Raw genomic sequence first — 22,771 nt, 5'->3', positions numbered from 1 at the left:
GTGGGAGGCTGAGGTGGGAAAATCACTTGAGTTGGGGAGGTTGAGGCTGCAGTGAGCCGAGATCACACCACTGCACTCTGGTCTGGGTGACAGAACAAGACCCCACCTTCCCACCCCCCAACCAAACTAAAAATAAAAAATTAAACAATCAAAATAAAATAAATGTAAAAAGAAATATTTTCTATCCTAAAATAAAAAGCCAATGACAGCAACACACAAAAAGGAGATCTTAACAGGTTGGAAACTTTATCTCACATCCAGTTGGATATACTCACATCTAAGTCATTGAACAAAAATAAGAACCCAATTAGAGGTGAAAGTTATTACCTTCCATAGAAATCTAATGCATCCAACATTATAATAAAATGTGAAAAAAATTAAAAAGAGAATCATTTTATCATTTTTCAATGCTGATGACTTTAAAGATCTTGAAGGACAGAGTTTGAATCAGAGAAAGAAAAATTTGCTAGCCTTGATGAAAAATTATTTTCAAATAAATCTATAATGAGATTATAAAAATCACTTCTGAGGGAATTTGCTGAGAACTGCAAAACATTCAATGGCCAGGTTGATGGATATTTTATATGTCTCAGTGGAATATATGGAACAAATTTCTTTGAAAATCATCCTTTTAAAATGTTTAAATACAAGGTCTTAAAAATAATCTTCTAATTTGATCGCTAAATTTGCTGTGACATTTCAGAGCATAATTCACTTACATAATTTTACTGAAAATATATATAATTAAAATGCATTAGAAGATGCATGTAAACTTTTTATTTGTATGTCCTGTATCAAAAATGTCATCTGGAAAGTGACGTTATTTTGTCAAAGTTTCAATGAAAGTTTGCCTTTAATCAAAGCAGAATGTCAAGTTCTTTCACTTTAGCACATGCTCATCCAAGCTGGTTTGTTCCATATTTAGATAATAAGGTTTTGGTTTAAGACAAAGATTTTAATTCCACAGAGATGATTGTCATTTCCACTGAGAAAAATGTTCTATGCTCTAATTTAGGCAGCTATTTTGAAATGCGTTAATTTCAAGAGAGAATGGGTAAATTTGTGTTCCAAGCTCAGGGTAAATACACATTACTAGAACAATAAAAGCCTTAAAAAACAGTGGATCACACGTTTTCCTGTTCTTCACATTGATGTATATTATGTATATTTATGGAAATAGAGATTTACAGTTAATCATCTTGCCTTAATACACAGAAACTTCAATAAACAGCTAAATGGAAACACATATATGATGCTCTTCACTGACTGTACTACTTTAAACTTGCTTGATAATACACTTCTAGTCACAAATACTTAGGATTTACTGATTTCTGATTTATTTTTTATTTTTATTTTTATTTTTATTTTTTGAGACAGAGTCGTGCTCTGTCAACCAGACTGTAGTGCGGTGGTGCGATCTCTGCTAACTGCAAGCTCCGCCTCCCAGGTTCAGGCCATTCTTCTGCCTCAGCCTCCCGAGTAGCTGGGACTACAGGCGCCCGCCACCACGCCCGGCTAATTTTTTTGTATTTTTAGCAGAGACGGGGTTTCACCGTGTTAGTCAGGATGGTCTCGATCTCCTGATCTCGTGATCCGCCTGTCTCGGCCTCCCAAAGTGCTGGGATTACAGGCGTGAGCCATTGCACCTGGCCGATTTCTGATTTTATTATTCTTCCTTCAAGAGAAGAGCATTTTAGGGCAGGACAGAAGCCCAGCGAATTGAGTGTCAATAACTTTGCATTTGAGACAAAGAAGACATCAACTGAACTGCTTCAGATTCAATTACATCTTTTCTTTAAGAAAATGACTTTAAATATGAATAACTTTAAACATTCATATAAATTAAGAAAATTATATAATAGATATGTGACTCCACCACTAAGACTAAATAAATTGTTATTATAGCATTGTTTCAGATCCTTATATTAACAAATAAATGAGGAAGAAAGAATAGAAAGAAAGAAAACCTTTCTATAAAGCTCAGACCTCATTCTTCCTCTTTCTGCCCCTTCACTAATGCCTACAGAGGGACCCTTATCCAAATACTAGTTTGTACCAATTTGTATTTTCTCATGTTTGTTTTCTAATTGTTTTTGTTGTGGTAAATAGTATTAAGGCTAGTCACATGGTGGTACAACACATCTGTAGAGCTTTTTTTAATCTCAAAAAACAGAAACTATATCCATTAAACACTTGTTCTCCTTCCTTCCTCCCTCCCCCCAGCTCTCGGCAAGCACCTTTCTACATTTGTTTCTATGATATTTCTACATTTGTTTCTATGATATTGATATGAGTTGAGTCCTATAATAGTTGTACTTTCGTAACTGGCTTATTTAGCTTAGCATGATGTCCTCGAGGTTAATCCATTGTCTTAGTCAGTTCAGGCTGCTATAACACATTACACACTGAGTGTCTTAAACAGCCATTTATTTATCTTAGTTCTGAAGGCTGGGAAGTGTAAGCTCAAGGTGCCAGCAGAAGTGGTGTCTGGCCCACTTCCTGGTTTGCTGTTGGCCATTTTCTCCTTGTATTCTCACATGGTAGAGAATAGGGAGAGAAAAAGCAAGCTCTCTCCTGTCTTTTTATAAAGGCATTGATTCCACCCATGAAAGCTTTACTCTCCTGACCTAATTATCCCACATACAAATACCATCACGTTGGGGGTTGGAATGTCAACATATAAATTTTGGGAAAATACATTCAGTCCACAGCATCTATATGGTAGCATGTGATGGGATTTCCTTCCCCCTTAAGGCTGCATAATATTCCATTGTATGTATATACCACATTTTCTTTATCCAATCATCTGTTAATAGACATTTGGGTTCTTCCACCCCTTAGCTATTGTGAATAATGTAGCAACGAACAAGGGGAGGCAAAAATCTCAAGATTCTGCTTTGAATAATTTTGGACATGTATCTGAAAGTAGCATTGCTACATCATAGGATAATTCTATTTTTAATTTTTTGAGGAATGGTCATACTGCTTTCCATAATGGCTAAACCACTTTACAGTCCCACCAAGAATGCACAAGAATTTTGATCTCTCTATATTCTCACTAATGCTATTTTTTATTATTTGGATAGTGGCCATCCTAATGGGTATGAGGTGATGTCTCATTGTGGTTTTGATTTCCATTTTCCTTATTTGGTCATGTTGAGCATCTTTTCATATGCTTGTTGGACACTGGCATATCTTTTTGTTCTCATCAATCCCAAATCTGACACCCTATTCCTGTCAGCACTTAGATCAGCAATGACAGTATCATGCAGACTAGTTTCACTGCTCTAAAAATCGTCCATCTATGCATCCTACCCTCTCCCCTAAACAATGGCAAACACTAATGTTTTTACTATCTCCATAGTTTTGCTTTTTTCCAGAACGTCATATTGTCAGAATCATAGGGTATGTAGCCTTTTCATATTGGCTTCTTCTGCTTAGTAATAGGCAGGTAAATTTCCTTCACAACTCAGCTTGACAACTCATTTATTTAGCACTGAATAATATTTTTCTCTGGATGTGATCCAGTTTATTACCTATTTATCTACTGAAGGACATCCTGGTTGCTTCCAAGTTTTAGCAATTGTGAATAAAGCTGCTATAAACACCTATCTATATCCAGGTTTTTTGTGTGAATATACTCATTTGGGTAAATACTAAAGCACTTGATTGCTGGATGACATGGTAAGACTATGTTTAATTCTAGAAGAAAATATCAAACCTTTTTCAAAGCGGCTATATAATTTGGTATTTCTACCAGCAATGAACGTGAATTCCTGTTGCTCCACATCCTTGCATTTGACATTTGACGTTTTAATTTGTATTTTCCTAATTATGGAAATTATGAAAATTATTGAGATTGTAAAAATTACGTAATTTTTACATCAAAAAATATTTTGGGTGGGAGTGTAAATTAGTTTAACCATTGTGGAAGACAGTGAGGCGATTCCTCAAGGATTTAGAACCAGAAACACCATTTGACCCAGTAATCCCATTACTGGATATATACCCAAAGGATTATAAATTATTCTACTATAAAGATACATGCAAACATATGTTTATTGCAGCACTATTTACAATAGCAAAGACTTGGAACCAACCCAAATATCCATCAATGATAGACTGGATAAAGAAAATGTGGCACATATACACCATGGAATACTATGCAGCCATAAAAAAGAATGAGTTCATTTCCTTTGCAGGGACATGGATGAAGCTGGAAACCATCATTCTCAGCAAACTAACACAGGAATGGAAAACTAAACACCACACGTTCTCACTCTCAGTAGGAGTTGAACAATAAGAACACCTGGACACAAGAAGGAGAACATCACACACCGGAGCCTGTGGTGGATGGAGGGCAATGGGAGGGATAGCATTAGGACAAATAGCTAATGCATGCAGGGCTTCAAACCTAGATGACAGGTTGATGAATGCAGCAAACCACCATGGCACATGTATACCTACTTAAAAAACCTGCACGCTCTGCACATGTATCCCAGAACTTAAAATATAATAAAAATAAATAAAAGATAAAATTTAAAATGAAATATTTTTAAATACATATTTTTAAAGGGCCACTTTGGTATTTTGCTCTGGCTTATAACTGATGGTTCATATCTCCTATTCTTTTTCCAATTGGATTATAGTTTTCTTATTTACAGGTTTATATTCCACATACTCCATTCTAATCCTCTTATTCAATTGTATGACAAATATATTCTCCTAGTCTGTAAAATGTCTTTTTGTTTTGTATGACGTCCTTCAAAAAAAAAAAAAATTAATGACCTTTAATTTATCAATCACTTATTTTATGGTTAATGCCTTAAAGTTTCTCTAATTTTTTTCTCTAATATTCCAGATGTTTCTATAATTTTTAAATTTTGTTAATTGTGGTTTGCACATTTAAGTCTTTACTTTAGACTTTATTGTATATCATCTATGATTATAATCTAATTTATATAAATAGCCAGTTTTGATCTATTAGTCTATTGAGCAGCACAAACTTTTCTCACTTATTTACATTTTATTATGAAATGTATAAATTTTTATTATACATGAATAAAAATGAGTAAAATATATGCCTGCTTTAAAGAATAAAAGATATGAACCTACCAGTCTGTTTATGAAATGTCAATTTCCTGACAGTTTTGAAGCCTCCGGTGTTTTTCTGCTGATTCTAACCCCTCATTGCTCATCTCTCAAGGTGAGTAGTATACTGAATCATTTTTCATTTATTTGCTTTTATGATTTTCCTCATTTGCAGGTGCACCAAATATCCTCTCACAGTTTCTATTTCATTGGGTTGTTATGTGATTAAATGAGTTAACTTTTTTTTTTTGAGACGGAATCTCGCTCTGTTGCCCAGGATGGAGTGCAGTGGTGAGATCTCGGCTCACTGCAACCTCCACCTCCCGGGTTCAAGTGATTCTCCTGCCTCAGCCTCCCAGGTAGCTGGGACTACAGGCGTGTGCCACCATGCCTGGCCAGTTTTTTGTGTTTTTGGTAAAGATGGGATTTCACCGTGTTAGCCAGGATGGTCTCGATCTCCTGACCTCGTGATCTGCCTGCCTTGGCCTCCCAAAGTGCTGGGATTACAGGCATGAGCCACCATACCTGGCCTAACATTTTTAAATTCTAATAATAGTGACAGAATATAGTAAACATCAGGGAGGTCCTTTTTAAATAAAATGGTATTTGGGTTTTGAACTTTAGATGAATGGAAGCTTTCTCTGTATCAGCAACAGAGATTACAACGATCAGAGATTTTAACCAATGCAATGTGGTATTTTCCTTAAGATAGTACTTTAATTCATTAGTGTTAATGTGTATATTGTAATTCAGTAATTCTGAATGCTGTCTAATATTTTATTATATGAAAATATATTGTAGTTAGCCATTCTACCATTAATGATTTTGGGGTTGATTCTTCTAAGGTATTGTTTTCTCATTTTGTACATTTCTCCTTATGTATCTAGAAACGGAATTGCTTGGTCACGGGGTATGTACAATTTCAACTTTAGGAGATAACACCAAACCGGTTTCCAAAGTAATTCTATACTTCCCAGCAGTATATAAACATTCAAGATGCATTATGTACTTGCCATCCATTCGTATATTTAGGTTTATCCATGTGTTTGCCATTTTTCATCACATCCCTGGTTGAGCTCATTTTGTGTCTTTCTGAGATTCACATTTACATAGTTCATTTGTCTGAACTGCAGAATCTGGTGCAGTGAAATAGTATCATTTTGTGTGTGCGTGTGTGTGTGTGTGTGTGTGTGTGTGTGTGTGTGTGTTATCCTTTGAATGCCATCTTAACCCTCTTTCCTGAAAAAGTTTTGCTTTGCTTTAGGCTAACAATTAATAGTTTTCAGAACTCTGAAAATTATATCTGTCCTCTGACTTCTGTTCTTGCTGTTGAGAAGTCAATCATCAGCCTAACTGTGGTTCTTTTGCAATTGACTCACTTCCGGCTCTCCTCTCCCCTTTTTCTCCATCTTGTCCATCCCATATGCTCTTACTCCCTAACTCTGGTATTTGCTTTGTCTTTCTGTTCTATTTCTCAATACTCTCTTTTTTTCCTCTCACCTGGAGATTTCCCCTTTTTAAGCTCAGCTTGACATTTAAATCAATGCATGTTATGTTATAGTTGACATTTCTAGGAATAAATAGTGTCACAGTTTTTAGGTCATCTGGTCTTCCATACTACTAAAACCAGCAGTCTGTTTGTTGTTGGTGTGTGTGTGTGTGTGTGTGAGAGAGAAAGAGAGAGAAGAGAGAGAAGAGAGACAGTCTCACTGCTGCCCAGGCTGGAGTGCAGTGGCGCGATCTCGAATCACTGCAACTTCTGCCTCCCAGTTCAAGCGATTCTTGTGCCTCAGCCTCCTGAGTAGCTGGGATTACAGGCATCTACCACCAGGCCCATCTAATTTTTTGTATTTTTAGTAAAGACCAGGTTTCACCATGTTGGCCAGGCTGGTCTCGAACTCCTGACCTCAGGTGATCCACTCGCCTCGGCCTCCCAAAGTCCTGGGATTACAGGCATGAGCCACCACGCTCAGCAAAACCAACAGTCTGAACTGCATCTTTAGTTCTGATTTCAACTTAACTAGAGAATAATCATTAGAGAGAAATCATGGACATGAGTTGGATGACTTGAAAGAGAGACCAATGAGTTCATACTGAGGAAAAGTAGAGACAATTCATTTTTATCCTAAAAAGGTTTCAGAGAGTAAGTAAAAGGACAACTACTCTAAGCAAAAACATTGTAAGAGTTTATAATTCTTAGTCCTATTCTCATTACTTCCTTATTTATTACTCCACCAGAATGAGGAAATTTTACAAACCAAGTAAGTCCAACATCTTGCATTGAAGAGAAGAGCACTAAAAGAGCTAAATGAGAAAAGCATTTCTTCTTTTGGAGCTGAACTTTGCAATTGGTGGTGGTTGTAACTGGGAAGATGGAGTTGCAGCTGATTTCACAGGTTCTGTGATGTGGAAGTAAAACAGAATCCAGAAACATGGTCAGGCCAATTCTTCATGTGTGACTGAGGCATGACAAGGACTGCAAGATTCCTGATGGACTCTCTGGTCCTCACACATTGTTTAGACTTTCCTCTAAGGGACATGAGGTCAACTCATTTAACTTTGCAAATAAGCAGAAGCATATTTTCTAAAGTATCACACTCTTAACTCAGGTAATGCTAGAAATGACTACACAGTATATGGAAAGAGAGAGCAAGAGAGCGAGAGAGCGCGCGAGAGCTCCTGTCTCATCCTCTTTTTGTAAGAGCACTAATCCCATCATGAGAACCCCATCCTCATGACCTAATCTACTCCAAATTACCTCTCAAAGGCCCCATTTCCAAATACCACCTCAATGGGGATTAAGGTTTCAATATATGAATTGTAGAGTGGGGCAAATATTCAACTCATTGCAAAGCTTATAGGGTTTTGTTGGCCTATAATTGCTTAGAATAAGGCCAAAATTGGTAGCAATGATAGATTTAAGTCTCTTCAAACAAAGAACACTAAAAGCTTTGCAGATGAAACAAAAATTGAAAAGATGAAATGCATATGACTGAAGTTTGCACTCACTAAGAAGCAGAGATTAGTTTGGTTTGATCTGATCTTCTTCCACATCTCTGAGACACAGGGGAACCAAATTATCTGCACATCTGTCACGTGGAAGATTTCATAAGTAGATGTCTCAGGCTCCAAATGGACTCAGTGATCTAACTCCTCGCTCTGTGAATTCACTGTAACAAATATGATAAACTTCAGGCCACACTAATATATTCTTTCTGGTAAAATAGATTTTCCAACTTGTTTTATACTAGACTTCCCTCCCTACAGCCATTCCCACATTGATAATTAAACAAATAAAACCAACATTTTAACATCTCTAGTCCTTGATAAATTATTACCAACTTTAGACATATGATTACTGAATGAGTTGCTTGACTAATATGAATCATTGTACTTTATATCTATCTGTAGGTAACAATGTATATGTTTTCCCTGTGACTTTTTGAGTTAAGAAATATATTTAATATAAAAATATAAAAGCATACTTGAAGCTTAAACAGTCTCTTTAGAAAATTTAAAATGTTTAAATATCTATAGCTTTTGGGGAATATCATATATTTCTTCTATTTCACTTAGTACAATAACTTGGAGTTATACTCACAAGATAAAAGAACTATGTTTAGTATGATTTTATTGAAGTGTCTATGTTAGATATACTTTCTAGGCAAAAAGATTTTATGAAAGCATAGCTATTCTTTGGATACTATTATAACAACTGTGTTATAGCTGTTTGCCACAAACTATGCAGTGCTTTTTTTTTTTTTTTTTTTTTTTCTGTCTCCGGTAGCCAATCAGCAATTTTTGAAATACTTTTGCTTTAAAACAAAGATTCAATGACATTTTCCATGTTTACAGGTATTCTACTATATTTGAATGTGACTACAAATGACTGAAGTAGCAGATGGAAAATTTCCAAGCTGTGAACTAACCATCTGGACAACCTTCTCCATGTTTAACATTTAGCATTTCTCTCAATTAAGAGAGAATGTAAAACAATGTAAAAGTTTTAACTTTAAAATAAGTTAAGTGAATAATTTGTTCAATTTTATTTTCTAAAAACACAATAAAACTGTTAATTGAACATATTGCAGACTTTGGCGAAATTTTTCTTTCCTATATATATGCTAAATCACTTTACAGACTACACCAAAGAAGCTAAAACCAGAATATTTAAGATTACAATCACCAAGGCTCAAATTTCTTTATTTTTCCCCTGAAATCTTACATTAAACTGCAAAACTTTCCAATAATCTGGTATTTTCTTCTGAGTCTACACCTCCTTTAGAAAAATACAAAAGAAAGGCATATTTCAAAACACAGTGCTTTCACGTAATTTATTATTCTGAGACAAATATAATGAATACGCCAAACAGCGCATTAGAAGATGAAAAGCTGCAGGTGATATCTTAAAAATAAAGCCAATAGTATTTACACTGTTCCCCTTGCTTTTTGATTCACACTGAAACAAGCATTCCTCTCTGCAGAATAAAGGAAGACTTAAATACCATTTGTAAATAAAGCTGGTGAGACATTGAGGCTAATAAGAAGGGTTGCCAAAAATGTAATCAACCCAGTTCAACAACAACAAAACAACACATTTAGTGTGTGAGGTGTGGCGGAGGACATCATAAAAATTACGTTAAGCGTCCTTAAAATAGTCATCATATTTTATCAATTTGAAGGCATCATCAGTTGTACAATGTGCCACTGCTTTAGTAACAGTTATCCTTGGGAAAATAAAATACTAAAATACTAATAATAATGTAAACATGGATATTCATATAATACTTACATTCTAATAACTAATAATTTTAGTAACTAACAATTCTAATGTGCATGCTGAAATCTGAAAATTTAAAAGAGAATAAAGAGCACATAAATTCTTTTTCAATTTGCAGACAGTATTTTGTGATGTAGTCAATGTTTTATTTTTCTAAATAAACCAGCTATCTCACCATTAATCCTTGGTGCAAGAAAGAAAATTCCTGTCATATGTGTTCGGTTGAAGAAAATATACTTCTGGCCTTTCTAATGAAGGACAGAAAGAATAATGAAAAGCAAATACTTCCTTTGAAATACACACTTTTTAATATAAATGTCTCAGAGCAATTCCTAATCTAATCTGAAGATCTGATTCAAGATATAAGGAAATATCTCTAACTCTGTCATCATTCCTCACCACGGTTTCCTCGGGTAATAGACAACATCATTTTACAGCTATGCAAAGAACTATAGAAATGTATTACGTGGCTAAGTTCCTACTGGAAATGTAATTAATTTTGCCTAATGGATTAGATTAAAAATAAGAATTATTTACATACTGCATATGCATTAACAAATTACTGATGCTATAGTTATTGTTAATAACATTTATCTTTTAGTATTTGGAGTTATAAGTGATTTACATATTATCATTACAGTACTAGTGTGTATTCTGTATTCTGAATTTAGAATTATTAAATATTATAAAAATAAAAAGATGTAAATTGTGAAAGTAAAAACATAAATGTTTGGATGGGAAGATGTGTAGGATTTTTGTATGGAATTCAAATTAAGTTTTTATCAGCTTAAAATGAATTGTTGTAACTATAAGCTGTTTTTGTAAGCCTTATGTTAAACACATAGCAAAAACCTATAGTAAATACACCAAAGGTAAAGAGAAAGCAATCAAAGCATACCCCTACAGAAAAACATCAGATCACAATGGAAGACAGCAAGAGAGAAAGAAACAAAATATCTACGAAACAGCTAGAAAGGAATTTTTTAAATGGCAATAGTAAGTCTTTGCCTATTAATAATTACTTTAAATGTAAGTGAATTACATTCTACAACAAAAAGACATAGAATGTCTTAATGGATTAAAAAAAAAACAATATCCAACACTGTGCTGCGTACAAGAGTCTCACTTCCACTTTGAGGACACAGATATGCTAAAACTGAAATAACAAAAAACACATTCCATGCAAATGCAAACCAAAAAAGAGCACAGGAGGCTAGACTTACATAAGACAAAATATACTTTAAGTAAAAAATGGTAAAAAGAGACAAAAAAGTCATTATATAAATATATAGCAATTAATCAAGAGGATATAATAATTATAAATATATATGTACTCAATGTGAGAGAACCCAAATATATAGCAAATATTAATAAATCTGAAGGGAGAAAGAGACAGCAAAACAATAATTGTAAAGGACTTCAATATCCCACTTCCAACAATGGATAGATCATACAGACAGAAAATCAATTAAGAAACATTGAACTTAAATGATACTTTAGAGCAAATTGACCTAACAATCTATACAAAACATTTCATTCAACAGCAGCAGAATACACCTTCTCAAGAGCACACAGAACATTCTCCAGGATAGTTAATATGTTAGGGCACAAAACAAGCATTAACAAATTAGGAAGTTTGAAGTCATATCCAGCATCTTTTCTAACCACGATGGTATGAAACTAGAAATCAATGACAGGGGAAAAGTTGAAAAATTCACAAACATGGCAATTAAAACAACACACTCCTTAAAAACCAGTAGGTCAAAGAAGAAATCAAAATGAAATAAAAAATCTGAGATAAATGAAAATGAAAACACAACATATCAAAACTTAGGTGATACAGCAATAGCAGTTCTAAGAGGAAAGTTTATAGTACTAAATACCTAAAAAATAAAAAAATTCAGAAATAAAAAAATCTCAAATAAGCAATCTATCTTTATACCTCAAGGAACTTGAAAAAGAACAAACTAAGCTCCAAGTTAATAGAAAGAAGGAACTAACAAAGATCAGAGCAAAAATAATTACAAAGAAGATAAGAAAATAATTAAAAGATCAATGAAACTGAAAATTAATTTTTTGAAAAGATAAAATTAACAACCTTTTAGATATAAGAAAAACAAAAGACCCAAATAAATAAAATCAGAAAGAGACATTACAACTGACGCCACAGAAATACAAAGGATCATACAAGACTGCTATGAACAATTATACTCCAAGAAATTGAATAGCATTAAAGAAATGGATAAATTCCTAGAAACATTCAACCTACCAAGATGGAATCAAGAAGAAATAAAAAAATCCAAACAGATGAATTATGAGTAATGAGATTGAATAATTAACCAAAAATCTCCCACCAAAGAAAAGTCCAGGGCCTGACGGATTCACTGCTAAATTCCACCAAATATTTAAATAATTCATAATAATCCTTATCAAACTCTTCCAAAAACTGAAGAGGAAGAAACACTTTCAAACTCATTTTTTAAGATCAGCCTGGGCTGGGTGCGGTGGCTCACGCCTGTAATCCCAGCACTTTGACAGGCCGAGGCAGGCGGATCCTGGCTAACACAGTGAAACACAGTCTCTGCTAAAAATACAAAAAATTAGCCGGGCGTGGTGGCGGGTGCCTATAGTCCCAGCTATTCCTGAGGGTGAGACTGGAGAATGGCGTGAACCTAGGAGGCGGAGCTTGCAGTGAGCCGAGATGGCGCCACTGCACTCTAGCCTGGGCGACAGGGTGAGACTTCGTCTCAAAAAAAAAAAAAAAAAAAAAAAAAAATTCAGCCTGATTCCAAGCCAGAAAAGGAGACTACAAGGAAAGAAAATTACAGGCCAATATGACTGATGAATATAGATGCAAAAATCCTTAACAAAATACTAGCAAGCTGATTTCAACAACAGTTTAAAAGGATCATATATTTTGACCAAGTGGAATTTATCCCTGAGAAATAAAGATGGTTCAACACATATGAAAATTAATAAATGTGATACATAACATTAACAGAATGAAGGCTTAAAATCTTATGATCAGGTCAATAAATGTAGAAAAGGCATTTGACAATATTTAACATCCTTTCATGATAAAAACTCCAAACAAATTAGGAATAGAAGAAATCCTCCTCAATACAGTAACAGTCTTAAAACTTTTAACAAGTATTGCGAGGATGTGGGTAAAAGTGAACCCCTGTACAAGCCCAAAGTTAACATCACACTCAATGGTAAAAAGCTAAAAGCTTTTCCTCTAAGATCCTCAAATCTTTGTCTCTAAGAAAAAAATTCATAGAGAACTACAAAAGATTCCAAATAGCTAAAGCAATTTTGAACAAGAAGAAAAAAACTGATGGCATCATACTTCCTGATTTCAAATTATATTACAATGCTGTAGTAATCAAAACAGCATGGTACTTGCATAAAAGCAGAAACATGGACCAATGGAGCATAATAGAAAGCACAGAAATAAGCCCACACATACACAGTCAAGTAATCTATAAAAAAAGTGACAAGAATACACAATGGGAAAAAATAATCTCTTCAATAAGTGGTGTTAAAGAAATGGATATCCACATGCAAAGCAAAATGAAATTGGGCTCTTATCTTACATCATGTACAAAAATCCCAATGAGAGAAAGTATTTCCAAACCATTTAACAGATAAGGAGTTAACACCAAACTACGTAAGAAACTTATACAGCTCAACAGCAAAAACAAACAAAACAAAAAACAACAAATAATCCAATTTTAAGAGGGGAAAAATACCTGAATAGACTTTTTTTTCCAAAGAAGACATAGACAACAGGTATATGAAAAGGCCCTCATTATCAGTAATGATCAGGAAAATGCAAATCAAAACTATGATGAGATATTAACTCTCATCTGTTAGGATGTCTATTATCAAAAGTTAAAAGATAGCAAGTGTTGGTGAAGATGTGGAGAAAAGGGAACACTTATACCTGTTGGTAGGAATGTAAATTGATACAGCCATTATGAAAAACAGTATGGAGGTTGCTCAAAAAATTTAAAATGTAAGTATCCACATGATCCAGCAATCCCAGTTCTGGGTGTATATCCAGGGGCAATAAAATCACTATTTCAAAGAGACATCTGGACTCCAATGAACTCCCATGTTCATTGCAGCATGATTCACAATAGCCACAATAGGGAAACAACTTACATGTATGGAGATAGATGAATGGATAAAGAAAATGTAACATACATGTACGATGGAACATTATGCAGCTTTAAAAAAATCAAGAAATCCTGTCATTATGAAATTAGAATAATGCCATGTCCATTACACTAAGTGAAATAAGACAGACACAGAAAGCAAATACTGCATGATTGCACATGTAAGAGGAATCTAAAAGTTGAACTCACAGAACAGAGTAGAGAGGTAGTTAGCAGAGGTTGAGGGATGAAAGAAATGGAGATATGTTGGTAAGATGGTACAAATTTTCAGTTATCAGAAGAATAAGTTCTGGTGACTATAGTCAGCAGTAAGATATTGTACAGTTGAAATTTGCTGAGAGTAGATCTTAAGTGCTTTTTTTTTTTTGAGACAGAGTCTTGCTCTGTCGCCCAGGCTGGAGTGCAGTAGCATGATCTTGGCTCACTGCAACCTCCACCTCCCAGTTTCAAGCAATTCTCCTGCCTCAGCCTCCTAAGTAGCTGGGATTACAAGTTTGTGCCACCATACCCAGCTAACTTTTGTATTTTTAGTATAGACCACGTTTCACCACGTTGACCAGGCTGGTGTTGAACTCCTGACCTCAGGTGATCTGCCCACCTCAGCTTCCCAAAGTGCTAGGATTACATGCACAAGCCACCGGGCCCGGCCAAGTTCTCTTACCACACACACAGAGGATGGGTAACTATATGAGGTTAGAAATGTGTTAATTATTAATAGTTTGGTTGTGGTAACTATTTCATAACATATAGACATGTCAAAACATCATATTGTACATCTTGACTATATACCATTTTGCCAATTATATCTTAATAAAGTAGGAAAAATAAATTAACAATATTATAAAGGTATTGAAACAAATCAGGTATAATTCATAACTGAGAATGATTTGAAAATTAAATTAGAAAAAAGCTATAGCTCAGAATATGAGAGAGAAGACTTGAAAGAGCAAATGATGATGTTTTAAGACAAAGTAAAATAAACTAATTTAAGGGCATAAAAACTATTGGGGAATATTAATAATATTTTTTTGTCTAATATTTGCTTTTCATTCAAGTCAACAACTGACTTGAATGAGAGTAATGGAAAAAACAGCAGGTCTAAGAAATATCTTGCGGTTGTAGTCAGTGGAATTTACAACCAAAGAAGTTTAAGAAGAAAGTCAAAGACGACTGTGGAAATTCAAGCCCAGGTTGCTGGAGAACACTGCTTTCATTAAAATTACAAGGCAGGCACGAGGGGAAAAGGTTGATTTTGAAGTACCAAAGAAAAGTAAAATAATCTACTGCTCAGTCATTTTCTATAAAATAAAAGTTGTAGGTAAGATAGAAACCCACATCTTGGGGATTAGGTCAACATTTTGGTTTGTGTGTATGTAACTTTGAGTTTTTATTTATTTTGCTTTGTTTTATTGGCCAAAGAAGAAAAATGCTATAAACAAATAATCAGTTAATATTAAAAAGAAATCAATGCCCCTTAGTGAAGTTACAAGCATGATTCTTACTTCAGATAATATGATGCTGTGAAAAAAAAATGACTGGAAAGCATCAAGAGTAACATTTTTTTTTTTATGTAGAGCCCAATTTTTATTTTTGTTTCATTTTATGGCAAGATTCCTTTATCAAATTCCTTTATCAAACCTATGGATTCAACAAGCCTTGTGGTTTTGACCCATAGTTTATTTTGTTATGAAGCCAATGCAAAAAACACAGCTCCCACAGTTTTTCAAGTTTTTAAATTTTTCTTCTAAAACTTGAAACAGAAAATTGGGACCAACACTCAGTAACTGATAATTTCGCATCTCTGCCTATGCTTCTAGTAGCTGTTTTACCTCCTCTTGGAACCTTGAGCCACAGAATGGATTTAGCCGGATAATTAGGGCAACAATAGTTTCAACGGTGACTTGTGTTTCTTTTCTGTGTTCTTTTTTTGTTCTCTTCTGACTCTGAGGTCACAGTGATTCTCTCTAATCTCAGATTTGGGGGCAATGTGGGGAAAGCCCTGAACATTGAAATCAGACCAGCTTAGGTAAAATCACAATCCAATCCTTAATTTTGTATTCTCATCCATGCTACTTATGCTCTTTAATTTTTCATATCTGTAAATTGGAGATTGTAGCCTCTTCCTTTCAGGTTTAGTGTGTTTGATGAGCCCTATAATACTAGTGGTGAACATTATGGTTCCAAGAAGCAGTGACTGTGTTCTGCCACTTTACAGCTAGGTACCCTTAAGCAGGTTAGCTCCTTTTCAATTTCCTCCATAAAACTGGTATAATAAAGGCATTAATCCTGCCCCACATACAACATCTATTCACCTATGATGGACCAGGCACTCTTCTAGACTCTTAAAATATTGTAAGATTAATTAAAATAAAATACGTATGAATGGCCAGTTGTAATATTTTCCTACACATCACCTCTCTTTCTTGTAAAGATTTTCTATCTCCCCTACCCTTGCTGAGCTCTCTGTAGGTGGAAAATACTTCTCTGCCCCATTGTTAGGATCTGATCAATGGATAATGAACATGAACAGACACAGTGAGATGTATACCATGTCCCAATTGAAATTTCAAATATGCTTTTTTTTCCATCCTCTATGAAATGTGTCAAATAGGGACTTGGTCTTTTAGCCATGGTCTCAGAGAGATAGGACCACGTGAAACAGAGACACATAGCTTAGAGCTACATAAAATTACACAGAGCTATGATTAAGATCTATCTGTCTGTCTATCTATCTGTCTGTCTGTCTATGTCTTTGCTCTTATTCTCTATGCCAACCCACACGCTTGAGAGCAAGAAATAAATGTAGTCATAAGCTAGTGAGACTTGGCTTTCAGTAAAAGCTGACTGACATATAATATAGTATCTGGCACATAGAAATAGTTAATATTTTAGCAATAATATTAAAACTAAACTAAAATATATAACGAGAGTATATAAAACACCTAAAATTATTGACATTCCTCCACCTACTTATCCATCCAACAAGTATTTGTTGAGTACTAGTATGTGTCAAATACTGTTGTAGGAATTGGAGATTAAACAGTGAAGAGGTGATATACCTGCTCTCATGCAACTAACATCATTATGGGGGAAAATAGAAATTTAACCATAAGGGTGATAGGTGTTGTGAAGACAAATAACACCAGGAATAGAAATAGAAAATGCCAGATAAGAAAGAAACTGTGTGTGTGTTGTGTTCAGAGGAGGCTTCCCTGAAGAAGAAACTCTGGCAGAGACCAGAAGAAAGTAAGGGAGGGAGTCAGATAGACATCTGTGGGAAACATGTTCCAGGAACAGGGGAAAGCAGATGGAAAAGCCCTAACCATATGATATGGTTTGGCAGTGTCCCTACCCAAATCTCATCTTGAATTATGGCTCCCATAATTCCCAAATGTCATGGGAGGGACCCATTGAGAGGTAATTGAATCACAGGGGCAGGTCTTTCCTACACTGTTCTTGTGAAAGTGAATAAGTCTTACAAGTTTTATAAAGGGGAGTTACCCTGTACACACTCTCTTTGCCTGTACCATGTAAGATGTGACTTTGATCCTCCTTCACCTTCTGCCATGATTGTGAGGCCTTCATAGCCATGTAGAACTGTGAGTCGGTTAAATCACCTTTCTTTATAAATTACCCAGGCTCGGGTATGTCTTTATTAGCAGTGTGAGAATGGACTAATACATCATAAATTGGCTGAAGTGCTCAAGTATTAGCTAAGAGGCCTTTGTAGTAGGGAAAAGTGAATGAGATATACACTGGTGAAAGGTGAATTCAAGAGGTATAAGAGGTTAGTCATTTATTCCTTGGAAGCTATCATTAGTTTGAGGTTTGCTCTGAATGAGATAGAAAGTCATAGGAAGATTCTGACAATAGAATGACCTAATCTCATCTAAGTTTGAAAAGAAACATGTGGGCTGCTGTTTTCAGAATATAGCACTCAAGGGTAGGAGCAGATAGATCATTTAAAAAGCAATTGCAATAATCCATGCATAGACACTGGTTGCTTGGACCATGGGGAAAGTGGTGAGGGCAATGAGGAGTGGGTACTAAACCAAATTTGTTAATATAAACCAGATTTGTTAATATGGAATAAGCAGCTAGACATAAACTGCCATTTGCTGAGATAGGGAGGTATACAAGAGTGGCAGGATTGAGAGGCAACTGGTAATCAGGAATTCACTTTTAGGCATTGAGAGGTAAGGGTAAATTTGTTCAGTTCTGCCTCTTGTTTTACTGGCCTTCAAGAGAGGGATTTGGCTGCCTCCAGAGTTCTATGAAAACCATGACACAGAGTGGTGACACCAACCGATCCTGTTAGGATGCTGAGTGGTGGGTGGGATCAGAGCTGTGTCACATAGCTACAACTGAAAAGATTGGAATCAGCCCCATCCCCTGACTCTGCCTGGGATGGAGCTGCTGCTCCGCTAACCAATGAGGCTAAGATGATAGAGCAGGGATGGATGTTAAGTTTTCAGCAATTGAGAATGTTGTTGGGCCCCAGCCTCTGATCACTCCAGGGAGGAGATCATGTTCCCTCTTGTCATGCACTTTAAGAGCTCTCAGTCTGATTGCCAAACTCCATTAGTTTAATATCCAGTCTTCTTAGATCACTATGCACTTCTCAGAAAGGGTTTCTCCTCATAACACTATTCAAGGCCTGGGTCGTGTTTATTTTGGGTTATTTCCTATCATTATCTTTAAGATGCCTTCTAGACATCCAGGTTAAGCTGTTGAGTAGGTAGTGAGTATATGAGTCTGGAGTTAGGGGAAAGTTTGAAAATTGATATATATCTGGAAAATATGTCATTTATGTCATTTTAATAGACACAAATCCATAATATAGTGAGGAAATGGTTGACAACAATTGTTAGAAATATTTAAAGTGCTTCCCGAGAGTAATCCGAGAGGTTAATAAAGTATCCAATGCGATGTAATTATAAGGCAAATGGTTTGGTTATTGTAACTCCTTAAATATAATGGAATTACATTTTAACTTCAGACATGATTTTCTAGTATTTTGCATGTGATAAGACATAGACATAAGTGATTCAAACATCTTGACTATGTTTGACACTTTAAAACTAATTACTAGCAAGGATCTAAAAAAATCTTTTCCAGAGTTAATACTTTTGAGAAAAAGAATAAAAGCAAGGTCATGTTGGAAATTTTGTAGAAATGAAATATTGATTTCCTTGGAAGTTTTCCAAGTAAACAGATTTAGAAATAACCCCAAATTGAAATGTTCTCTCTTACCAGGGTAGAGGGTGCAGTCCATAAATGAGAGATCATCAATCGCAATATCTCCAGTGAAGCCATCTCCCACTGAAGCCTCCACCAAGATCTGAAAAATAAATAAATAAATAAAAATAAGAAATGTGTTTATGTGGTAAAGGAAATTAAGTTATGGAATTGATGAAGAGGAATTTAAAATTTACCCAACTATAACCTTCTGTGCCATTAAAAAATTACTTTGCAGTAGTCTCCATAAGTGGTCATCTTGCCTTGAATACGTCTAGTAACAGAAATCTCCATACTTCATTGAGCCTATTAGACCCACGGAGCTCACTGAGTTTCTGATGAGTTTCCATTTTTGAAATTTCAGTATATTAGATTGATATCCACTGTCCTATAACTTTCAGCCATTAGTTCTAGATTTGTGTTCTTCCCTTCTGGTCCTTTAAGTATTTGAAGGCAAATAATTGTTCCCTCATCCCCCTGGGTCATTTGTTTCCCAAATTAAACCTCCTCATCCTCCTAGATTTTCTACCAGAGTTACTTGCTAGGATATACAGTTTAAAGGGCTTTAAAATGTTTCTCACATGACACTGATTCTGTAACACTTTATGGAATTGGCTAATCGTGATTAGATCTCCTTCAGGGCCACATTAATCACAGTGAACTCAGATGACATTTGTGCTGCTGCAGAAGCTGCAGTTCCACCAAAACTTAGTAAAATACGAAATACCACATATAGACAAACCACTGTAGTATATGAGATTGTGATTAGGGTTTAGATTTACTGTAATAGAATTGATCATGATGAATTATTTTAATACTTATGCAAATGTGTTGCGTGCTTGCTAGGAATCCCAGCATAATTTAATAATAAAGAACTTCTAGCAAACTCAAACTTAGAAAAATACATTATGTTTTCCCATTATTATATGAACATATGTTTTCATTTCATTTTCCTCACAAATGTTATATGTGGGAGTTGAAGTTTTACTTTTCATGCTCTAGCCTTCATTGAAAGTTACCACATACATTATTTGTTGACATTCTCCTTGAGAAAGAAAATTTTAAAAGGTCAAATTGCGACCTCAAACCTCTTAACACTTTTCCCCAACTTTCTACTCTTTCTTGAGGTCTACCAGGATTTTCTCCCTGATTTGTCACTGAGGAAATTAATTAATTTGAGAAATGTTTCTGCATAGAACTAGTGGGCAAATATAGTCCCCCTGACATTATTTGAACAACATTTAATGATGTTATACAGGAAGTGTCCTGCTGTTTTACAATGAGTCTCTCCAAAGATAAAAATGCATCCTTTTTCCCACCACCATCATGAGTGAAAGGCATTATAGGCAGAGAAAACAAAAATGTATAAAGAATGTTTAGTCCAAAATCATACAATTATTTTCAATAAACCTAAACTAGCAGACAGAATTTGAAAGAACATACTACAGAAAAACATATTCTGTTTTATTTTTTAAAATAGAGTTGGGTGAACAATTGGGGAAAAGGCACAAATATAAATTAATCACCAATAAATGTCCTGTACCCATACATGTAAATCCCACTGCAATAAAACACAGAACATGCTAACAAATTGCTTAGAAGAAACAGTAAAAGAAAGAAGAAACTAGGGTAAATAAAAATAAATACTATTGACTTGGCCTCACTCCTCATGATTATCATTATCTTATTAATGAGAAGGAATAGAAAATTGATATTAACATCCCACTTCATAGAGAGTGAGGCTGTTGTACATATAAGTAGCTGTAAACCAGCTTTAGGGATATATACACATTCATAGCTCCATTCTGGTGTTTGGAGTCAATTGTTCCAAGACTTTTTATTGTCTTTATATAGTCACAAATTAAAGAATTGGCTATTTATGAAAATTTCAGACAAAATTCTGTAACCCACAGAGGGCCATAACAGGTTAGAGAATGTGATTTGCTCAAGGCATTTTTCCTTTGGAGTTTCCTTCATGTTGCATGAGAAGTATTTTAATATTGTTTCTATCTGCATTCAAGGCCAATGGGAAGACAGAAACAATCCAAGACAGAAGACAGTTGGGTTTGCTCCAATACATAATTTAATCATAATTTTTACTAAAATATCTTCAATTTGTTAACCTCTAAATGTTAGCATTCTTGAGAATTAATGAACAATAATTACAATTTGAGAAACTAAAATTGTCCATTTGTATGATAGTCTCAATCTCTTTTGAATATTTAACAAAAGCATTTTTAAAAGACTTTTTGATCATAATCACACTTCAGAAACAAAGTTATGACTGTTAAGGTTTAACCCTACTTTAACTCTATATTTTAGTCCTGCAAAAAAGCTTGGTAAATTATTTTAAAATGCTAGTCCTAAGAAAATGGCCACAAAAAGAATAAACCCAAATGCCTCTATTATGAAAATGTCACTTTCATTTATGGTGTTTTTTCCCCGAGAATGAGTAGAAGATTATCAAAACACAAGAATTATACATTGTATGTAAGATAGTATTGATTCTGGAAATTAGGGAAGCCGAATTTTACTCCTAAGTCCCATTGCTACCTTACGGAGTGCCTCAAAGGGCAACTGAAAATCCAGTTTAGTTTAAATGACTTGCCTTATCTGTACAGGTCAATTCTACTTATATTAGAACTATCGTCATCTAGGAAATGTTATGAAGTAAACCAGCTCATCCAAGCTTTTCTTTGCATGGGCTGCCACCTGCTCCATGTAAAGACAGACTGGCCTTGGCAACCGCGTTGGAACTTTCAGGCTTAAACATTAACGAGGCTCTAGCAACTTTCCTGAACTCATCCTTCTATGTATTTAGGAAACTGAATGACTGACCAAAAATTTTAAATGATCTAGAAACGATTGTCCTCACATACAAACACATGTTTTAGCCTCCGTTAACTCATAAGAGAAATGGAATTAATTCAACCTGCTGCTTACTTTCACTTTAGCCATCACGTATTTGTAAAATATTACACAATTCCAATATAACATATCAGTTTTTAATATAATGTATCCTCAGATACATTATATTAAAATTGGTATGTTTTATAACTATGACGTATTTTCAGATATATTATAAATTTATAAACTTTAAACAAGAATTTCTGTCTCAAACATAATGTATTTTATATGAAGATACATTATATCTGAGGCAGAAATTTTAGTTTAAAATTTATAAAAAGCACATATTCTATGTGGAGCAACTGAGACTCCAATGCATTCCTGATGAGAATCCTAAATGGCACAGCCATATTAATACAACTAATTTGGCAGGTTCTTATAAAATTAAACATATACTTTCATATGACATGGCAATGCACATGTAGGTATTTGTTTATTCAAGACAAATGAAGATGTGTCTAAACAAAAACCCATTAACAAGGTCTATATAGGCTTTGTTAATAATCTCCAAAAGCTCAAATCAACCCAAATATCTCCCAACTGGTAAGTAGATAAGCAAATTGCAGTACATTTA

General features: G+C 34.7%; 1 protein-coding gene across 1 annotated transcript in view; it reads right to left on the bottom strand.

Annotated features, from left to right (window-relative positions):
- Window positions 1-22,771, bottom strand: part of MALRD1 (MAM and LDL receptor class A domain containing 1) — a 679,682-nt gene that overhangs the window by 446,976 nt on the left and 209,935 nt on the right. Inside the window, exon 19 of the mRNA XM_054503207.1 lies at window positions 19,306-19,393. Within this exon, the coding sequence (XP_054359182.1) occupies window positions 19,306-19,393 (88 nt within the window). The remainder of the gene's footprint in view (window positions 1-19,305; window positions 19,394-22,771) is intronic.

The sequence above is a fragment of the Pongo pygmaeus genome, chromosome 8 (assembly GCF_028885625.2).
Source record: "Pongo pygmaeus isolate AG05252 chromosome 8, NHGRI_mPonPyg2-v2.0_pri, whole genome shotgun sequence".
Lineage (NCBI taxonomy): Eukaryota > Metazoa > Chordata > Mammalia > Primates > Hominidae > Pongo > Pongo pygmaeus.
This window is presented reverse-complemented; position numbering and strand designations above follow the sequence as displayed.